General features: G+C 34.5%; 2 protein-coding genes across 2 annotated transcripts; one reads left to right on the top strand and one right to left on the bottom strand.

Annotated features, from left to right (window-relative positions):
- The first annotated feature begins 946 nt into the window (after nucleotides 1–946).
- Nucleotides 947–4,910, top strand: LOC110876150 (BTB/POZ domain-containing protein At5g17580). Its single transcript, XM_022124329.2, has 3 exons — nucleotides 947–1,068; nucleotides 2,394–2,465; nucleotides 3,200–4,910. Exons 2-3 carry the CDS (start codon nucleotides 2,397–2,399, stop codon nucleotides 4,805–4,807), a joined length of 1,677 nt encoding a protein of 558 aa, XP_021980021.1. The 5' UTR covers nucleotides 947–1,068; nucleotides 2,394–2,396; the 3' UTR covers nucleotides 4,808–4,910.
- A 1,654-nt stretch (nucleotides 4,911–6,564) lies between these two features.
- On the bottom strand, nucleotides 6,565–9,089 carry LOC118492262 (DNA-directed RNA polymerases II and V subunit 8A-like). Its single transcript, XM_035990179.1, has 4 exons — nucleotides 8,935–9,089; nucleotides 7,771–7,925; nucleotides 6,985–7,082; nucleotides 6,565–6,862 (listed from the first exon to the last, which is right to left on the bottom strand). The coding sequence occupies exons 1-4, from the start codon at nucleotides 9,005–9,007 to the stop codon at nucleotides 6,751–6,753; spliced, it is 438 nt and encodes a 145-aa protein (XP_035846072.1). The 5' UTR covers nucleotides 9,008–9,089; the 3' UTR covers nucleotides 6,565–6,750.

The following is a 9,089-nucleotide window of genomic DNA, read 5'->3' as shown; positions in this document are numbered from 1 at the left end:
CTCGTATTCGATTTGAAATTCGATTACTGACTTCAAAGCAAATTTGCATTTTCAAAAGCCGAATTCGAACATGAAATTCAAATTCGATTCGAATCTTTTGAATTTTTCGAATCCGAACACCGCCCATTTAAACATGTTTCAAGTTAATAAGTTTTATAGTATTTTGATATATTTGTATCACTTTGGCACATTATACTAGAATAATTGCTATCTAAATTAACCCATTTGAAAAATGGTCATAACCAGGGGCGGAGGTAAATGGTGGCCCGAGGCCTGATTTTTTCCTCGTAGTGTTAATTTTACCGAAAATTTCCGATAATTTTCGACCCCACCTATTTGGAATTTTAAGACTTCGGCCTCACCAAGTTTTTGTTCAAGTTCAGCCACTGGTCATAACTGTCTGTAGTGTTTCTTTATACAATATATATAGAACGTATTGTATATACAACATTTGTGTATTGGGTTGACTTGGGTGCACACACGCATGCATGGGTACACACATTGTGTATTAGGTTCATGTTGATGTGTGAGAAGCAACCAGAACATGTCACGAGTTTCGAGGCATATACGTCCCCTAAAAACTAAAAATATTATACATTTGGTAATTACTTATCAGTGTATAAAACTTTGCCATACACACTTGGTAATCTAGTTACATGATTATGACATGTACTCCATGTTTATAATACACTAAACTTCGATGTGATGGTGATCCAAATAAACATTTAAAATCATATAATAAAAATCCAAAAATTAATATATTTATAATAAGATATTAACAAATTGAAAAAGCTGATATATATATTTTCATCACATTAACAAAATCATGTTAAAAAAGTTGTATACATATACATCCACGTGGCAAAAGAAAAGGTCATATGAATCCAGTTCAATAATAACTGCTTCCCTCAATATCCTCACAAAATCTTACAACACAAAACCCTCCTGGTGGATGACCATTTCAAGCCACAACACAAATCAAAAGCCCCCTCTAATATCTTTTCTTTCATTTCAAACAACTTCATTTGAATCATCTCCTTCTTCTTCTTCTTCCCACAATTATAACAAGTAAGTTCGTTAATATGTGATACAAATGTAAGGTTTTAACATAATAAAATCTTATTTCTTTAGATGTGTGTTAATGTGTTCTTGGCTGCATTTTGACTTCTGATTTTGACTTTTTGATGGTCATATTAGTTCCAAAGATTGAATAATTTAGTTGTAAATTTGTGATGTTGAGTTTTGGTATTATACTTTGGTTAAAGATTGCATCTTTTCATGGTATAATTAGGTACAAAAAAAACTATTTATGATGTTAAATCTTTTTTTATAGATGCTTTAATGTATGATGTTAAATGTTTTTTTATAGATGTTTAAATGTATGATGTTAAATCTTTTTTTATAGATGTTTTAATTTAATGTTTTTTTGGCTGCATTTTAACTTCAGTTTTGACTTTTGTACGGTCAAACTAGCTACAGAGTTTTATGACTTTAATTTTGAATTTGTGATGTTGACTTTTGGCATCATTTTTGGTTAAAGATTACATCTTTTTATGTTCAAATTAGCTCCAAAATTTAGGTTTGTATGATATTAAATCTAACTATATTTAGATGTGTGTCGTGTTAATGTGTTCTTGGCTGCATTTTTACTTCTGTTTTGACTTTTGGATGGTCAAACTAGCTCCAAAGATTGATGAATTAGTTGTAAAGTTGTAATGTTGACTTTTAGCATTACAATTAGGTTAAAGATTGCATCTTTCATGGTAAAAGTAGCTCCAAAAATCAAGATTTAACTATATTGATTCTTTTTTTTAACGCGTGTTGGTGTTAATGTGTTCTTGGCTGCATTTTAACTTCTGTTTTGACTTTTGGACAGTCAAATTAGCTCCAAAGATTGACGAATTTAGTTTTAAATTTGTATGTTGACTTTTGGCTTCATTTTATGTTAAAGGTTGCATCTTTTCATGGTAAAAATGAAACCCTTTAATTTTAGTTGTTTCTATAATATAAACTTTGTTCTTAATGTTCTTATTGACTAGAAATGTCTTGCTTTTGATCCCTCAATTTTGACTTTTAGATGGTCAAATTTGCTCCCAAAACCAGTGATATAAGTTTAGTGGTAGCATTGACTTTTGGTATAGTCATGTATTATAATCTTCATGTTCTTGTTCTTTATAGGGGTGAGATCTTTTGATTCTCAAGAGTAGATTTTAATTTTACCTTCTAGTTTGACTTTTAGATGGTCAAACTTACACCAAATACAAGACGATGCGCTATATTGAATGTTTTTCTTTTTACATTAGATGCATAACTAAATGCATTTTCTCTAATTCCGTTCTAAATTTAGTGTTTTTTTTCTCTTATATTTCTAACCTTTTCTGTATGATTCTCAGAAGATGTCGAGGCATTCGTTTTCAAAGGACGTTCACGTCATAGTACGCGGAGTACCATTCAAATTGAACAGGGTAAAAACTAAAAAAAACATATTTTGCATGTTCTATACATTTTGACTTTTGAGGTCAATCTTTCTTCATTCTTCAAATAAGCCGTTGAATTTTAGTATTCAACGACAACCAACACCAACCCGTCGTAGTGTCGTTCACTCCAATCACATAACTTTTACAAAAACTAGAATGAATCAACATAAATCTCAGAGCAATAAATAGGCTTGTAAACGAATCAAACGAACACGAACAGAGGCATGTTTATGTTCGTTCATTTAACTTTAACCGAACATGAACACAAACACAAACACATAATCGGACAAATGTTTTTGTTTATTTTCATTCATTAAGAAAAACAGGCATACTCGTGTTCATTTACGTTCATTTTTATTAGAAAGCCCAATTACTAATTAGTTATATTTATATTAGTTAGAAAGCTCCTTTTACCTTTATACTTTTATAGATATAACTATTTAGTTATGTACTTATTAAAATTTAAACGAACATAAACCAACAAACATAACGTAAATAAACGAACATAAATGAACGAACAAAATGTGTGGTCATGTTCATTCGCTTAATTAAATGAACAAAAAGATTTGTTCATGTTCTTTCGTTTATTTATTAAACGAACTTCACGTCGAACAAGTTCATGAACGTTCGGTTCGTTTACATGCCTAGCAATAAACTACTTCCTTTGACTTTAATAAAGTCAAACTGTGTTTTATACTGAAGTATTGCTTGTTCAACTGCAGGACCTTGTTTCTGCAAGATCATCAAAACTTTGTAAGCTGTTTAAAGAAAATCCCGATAAAAATCTTGCTCATCTTCTTTGCGATATCCCTACTACCCCTCCGATATTCGAGATCATGGTAAAATTCTGCTACGGTTTCAAAGTCAATTTCACACCCGAAAACGTCATCCCTATTGCTTGTCTAGCTTGCTATTTGGGTATGACAGATAGCCACAGCCCCCACAATCTCTTAAATCAATCTTTATATTTCTTTGAACACAAAGTCATCACCGGCTGGAACGAGTCTTTAAGCTCCTTAACGGCTACCAAGAATCCGGTCATCTTTCAACAAGCGATAAAACTTGGTTTAGTTGATGCTTGTGTGGATTCAATCATCAAGAAAGCTCTTGATAATCCACTTCTTCTTGGAAAACCAATCAAGAATCATGTTCTTGATGACGGTGATCAAGGGTATAATGGTCATTTTCACAAGCCGAATGCGAAAAGTCAACTCTTTATTCTTGAATGGAAGTCAAAGGATTTGAGTTTGACCACACTTGATCTTCAGTTTTACAAACCGATCATTCAGAAAATGATTAGATATAAATTGGGTTCGAACTACATTGCATCGAATCTTTATCAATATGCTAAAAGATGGGTGTTCCTTGAGCCACAAGAAACCAATTCTTCAAACTCAAAACGGCTTGCAATCGAAGAAATCGAAAGACTTTTACCCAATGACCGAGGGATCCTTCCTTGTGCACTACTATCGAAAATGCTTCGATATGCAACGGTTTTAGAAGCTAATGTTAGTTGTAGAGAAGGGTTTGAAGCGAGAATCGGGAGACAGTTAGATTCGGCAACGGTTAGTGACTTGTTAATACCAACTCAAGGATATATTAACGGCGAAAAGTACGACACCGAGTGTGTTAGAAGAATCTTGAAGCATTTTTACAACGGTTTTGACGGTCATGATCAAACCGGGCTAGACATTGTGGCTGCGCTTGTTGAGTATTTGTTACATGAGGTGGCGAACGACAACGAGTTGAGAAAAGACTCGTTTATATCGCTTGCTGAAATGTCGGTTGCTGCATCTGCAGGAGCACGAAGAACGTTGGACGGGGTGTATGAAGCGATAGACGTCTACCTAAACAAGCACAAACACTTGACGGAATCCGAACGTGAAGAAATCTGCGCGGTTTTGGATTGCAACAAGATGTCACCCGAGGCGTGTGAGCATGTGGCGCAAAACGAGCGCTTGCCAGTGCGTGTGGCCGTTCAAATGCTGTTTGCGCGGCAGTTGCATCTGCGGGAAACCGTGGCGAAAGAGGTGGTGGTGGCGGGGGGTCCCGAGGAGGACGGGTCGGGTAAGTCAAAGTCAAAGTCAAGGGAGGAAGATGAGGAAGTGAAGTGGGAATTGGAGAAAATGAATAGTAAAGTAGTGGAGTTGGAGAAAGAATGTGTTGTGATGAGGAAAAAGATTGAAAAAAGTAATTTAAAGAAAGAAAAATTAAATGTACATTTTTGGGGGGAAATGAAGAGGAAGCTTGGATGCATATCAAGCCTCAATAACACTAATTGTCATGTGAAGAAGAAGAAGAAGAAGATGATGAAACTTGATGCAAGGTAGATTTTATTATTATTTTAAAAGAAATATTAATTTTCTTTTCAGCTTTAACCAAGTTTATTATTCATCTGATACTTTTTTTGTTAAATTCAGTCAAACTTTTCTCTGATGCATAAACCAATCAAGTTTTAGTATTGTTCCATTGTTATGAGGTTATTTTTATAGATTTTATTATTTTAAAAGAAATATTAGTTATTCTTTTCAGCTTTAACCAAGTTTATTCAATTTACACAATAATAAAAAAAAAAAGATTAAAATAAGCAGTCAATATTAAAACTTGAATAGCTTTTATAGCTAGAGAAATCACAATCTGTTGCTAAAACAAAATCAAGTATCACATAAAACTTGAAAAACAAAAAATATGGAAACATATGGAAGAAATATTAAATATTCCAGTTGGTTTACATTTCGAAACCTTTAGTGATTTTTTTATTTTATTTTTTTGTCTTTTTTGTGTATCTCACCTTTTAATTTTCAACATTGACACTTACGCTCCTTTAACTTTTTAAAAACTTCGTGAAATGTCATATTAATCCCCTCGAGTTTCTAAAGTTTACCATTCTTTAACTTAAAGTAATACTATTCTTTACATGCTTATTTTTATGTTCGCGTCGATATAAATTCAAGTAGGTTTACGTTTCGACGTGGTTTTTTCCGGAAAAGAGTCTGGGCAAATATGATACGTTTCCATGCTTATTTTTATGTACGTTTTGAGTTGGTTTACATTTTGATTTAAATTTTGTTCAAAAACGAGTCCGAGTCAGGTCAAATATAATATGTTTTCATTAGACAGTGTAAATTCAAATTACTTTACTTTTCTACACCGACGCAACACGTGACATGTAAAATTACTAGTTTTAGAGATAATTCTTGAGACTTGAAGAACCAGACAATTTAAATGAAGTTTCACAATCATGAAGAATTATAGTTCTGGGATTTTGTGAAGATAGCTTGAACTTGTTGTGGAGTGGTTAATTATATGTAGGCTTTACTTGTCCCTTTTTCCTTCTCAACCAATTCATATCCACAAGTATTAATTCAAATGTTTTGAGTTCTAAGTAAAAGTTGACCAAAATAAAGAATATTTAAGCATGGAACTTTTAGCCCAAAATAATTGTTTTCCACTTATTAATATTCAGGAATGAAACTCTTAAACCGAAAAAAAAAAACAAACTTAGACCATAAATCCGACAACAAACATTCAAACAAAGACGGTTCCCATGTGTGGCGCATTTCGATTTAGTGCAGTTCAGTTTTAAACAAGGTATAAACCGAACTGCAAACTTTCGTTTATTAAAAACCAAGGCCGAATCGTTAATCATTGGTTTGTTTAGGTTCTCCCGCTTCGCTTACTTAGGTTGATCGGTTTTTTAACCACCCCTAGTTCATCATGTCATTGGTATTTTGAATCTGTTCTAGTACAGAAGTCCCCACAGTTGACTTTCTATTCTGACTTGCCATTTAAACATACATATGGTAATTACACCTTTGCAAATACTTAAATTTCATGTTTGAGGTTTTGAGTTTTGACAACCTTTTTGACTTTTGAGGTCAATCGTCTCCAAAACCGGTCCAATTTGTTTTAAAATTCATGACTACTAATACCAACCTGACTGACGGTGAAGAACAGTTTAATGGCAATGCATGCAAGTCGAATGCTAAAAAGCAGCCTCTTTTCTCGACCTAAAGTCAAATGAATCGACTTTGACCAAACTGCTGAGGGAAAACCGGTTTGCCCGTTCGATACGTTTACACAAAAAGGTCAACATTGCCACATCTACAAAAGCACAAAATACACGAGCCCAACAACCGTCGCAAACTTAAGGTGACATGAAGAGTGAACGATAAAATAAAGTTAATTAACTATTACTAAAACCAACTGGTCAAACTACCATGGTAAAACATTCCATCCAATAACACAGGAGCAACTGAAGAGAGTTCGACATTTATTCCTTAAGCAGAAGAAGAAACAACCTTTGATCCACCTTAAACTTACCCATCTTCGCGGGAGCACCCTTCATCAGCAGTTGAAGTCCTCCAAATGATATGTATACAGCCCTGTATCCAAACACTCCTAGATCAGTATAGCCTACTCGCAAACGTTAATCTTAAAACAAAATATGATAATCAATTCATGCTCTCAGATAAATGGAAGTAAACAGAGGTGATGAGATACATACACTTCAACATCACCACTTTGGTTCTTATCATCTGAGATCTTGTATAATAGCCCGTGCATAACGTACTCGAATCTATCCGCAAGTGATTTCTTGCTTCCCTGTATTTAGATTAGAGTACACCAAGTTTACTAATGTCTATTACTACTAAAGCCTGTCGGCTTGGTTTTAAAAAGCGTGTGGCGATCCGATGCGTTTTGATCTCAAAAGCCGATGTGTGATGCACGAAGTGCGTGCATCACTTATGCAAGGCGTTCGTTAATAACAAAAGGAGTCAAGTACACGGATGGTCCCAGTCCCTGTGGTTTACCAAAATTTTAGATTTGGTCCCTAGCTTTTCAAAAGTACACAGATGGTCCCTGTAGTTCGCACTTTGTAACGCATTTAGTTCCCAGCTTTTTCCAAAGGTACATGGATGGTCCTTGTGGTTTGGACTTTGTAATGCATTCAGTCCCTTAGACATGCTAGAACCTTTAGATTTGTTGGCAGGGGGACTAAATGTGTTACAAAGTGCAAACCACAGGGACCATCCGTGTACTTTTGAAAAGCTAGGGACCAAATCCAAAATTTTGGTAAACCACAAGGACCATCCGTATACTCTAATAAAAAAACTAAAAAAAAATATTTGTAAAAACAACTTTAACTTGTTAATTTTTTAAACACTAAAATATAAGATATTCTCATTATCTCTAAGTCAGATTAGAAATAGAATTTAGATTCCAATTCCCTTAAACTTCAAGGAACCAAACGCCCCCTAAGTGAAAACCATTGTATTAAATAATAAGTTACCTCAGAACCAGCTACAGCAGCCGAGCCATCCTCATTCAAAGTTTGAGATAAAACCATCCTAAATTTCTCTCCCGCATGCATAGGATACAACTGTGAGTTCACATCCAGCACAATGTGCATACCCGATTCCTCCCCTTTTGCTTGAACACGCGAAACTGAACGCATACCATTATACTTACAGGTAAAGGATCAAATAAAAACAAAATTAACGTACGAAACGTACGCATTGAGGGAAAAAGCAAAAAGTGGCGGTGTCATTTTGGTAATTATGAGCAACTTCCAAATTACTCTGGTAGAGTAATTTTGGCTTCTGTAGGGTAATTTTGAGCATCTGTAGAGTAATTTTAGGAAATGTAGGGTAATTATCAAATTACTCTGGTAGAGTAATTTTGACTTCTGTAGAGTAATTTTGAGCATCTGTAGAGTAATTTTAGGAAATGTAGGGTAATTATCAAATTACTCTAGTAGAGTAATTTTGACTTCTGTAGGGTAATTTTGGGAAATGTCTTGTAGAGTAATTTTGTTAGCATTTAGTTATGGGGTTTAGCTTTATGGTTTAGTTTTTAGCTTTTAGTTTGGGTTGGGGGGGGGGGGTTTAGGTTTTTTTAGGTTTTTGGGGGGTGGGGGGGGGGGGGTTTAGGTTTTTGGGGGGTGGGGGGGGGGGTTAGGTTTTTTTAGGTTTTTGGGGGGTGGGGGGGGGGTTAGTGTAATTTTGATAATTACCCTACAATTTTGATAATTACCCTACACGACCAAAATTACTCTACTTGAACTTTTACAATGGTTTAGGTTTTTTTAGGTTTTTTGGGGGGGGGGGGGTTTAGGTTTTTGGGGGGTGGGGGGGGGTTTAGTGTAATTTTGATAATTACCCTACAATTTTGATAATTACCCTACACGACCAAAATTACTCTACTTGAACTTTTACAAAATTACCCTACAGAAGTTCAAAATTACTCTACTAGAGTAATTTTGAAGTTGCTGATAATTACCAAAATGCCACCGCCACTTTTTTGACTTTCTTTCACTTCGTACGTTTCGTACGATAACTTTATTTTTACAGGAACTTAACTCTATACTTACATGTATCATTGTCGTTTACAATAAAAGAATGTAAAATAAAGAATATAGTAAACGGTTAACTAAACATTCAGCAATATTTTTTACCTTTGTCATACTTTTTACCGTCAGCATCCACCCCGGTGACTTTAATGGTATCATCAAAGTGGGGATTCACCATCCTTGCTGCAATCTGGGTCGGAGAACAAGAACAAAACTGGTAAGATAAAAATTTGGGAAAAAGCAAAAACTAAACTATCTCA

Source organism: Helianthus annuus, chromosome 1 (genome assembly GCF_002127325.2).
Source record: "Helianthus annuus cultivar XRQ/B chromosome 1, HanXRQr2.0-SUNRISE, whole genome shotgun sequence".
Classification (NCBI taxonomy): domain Eukaryota; kingdom Viridiplantae; phylum Streptophyta; class Magnoliopsida; order Asterales; family Asteraceae; genus Helianthus; species Helianthus annuus.
The sequence above is the reverse complement of the archived record's forward strand: the minus strand, read 5'-3'. Positions and strand labels throughout refer to the sequence as shown.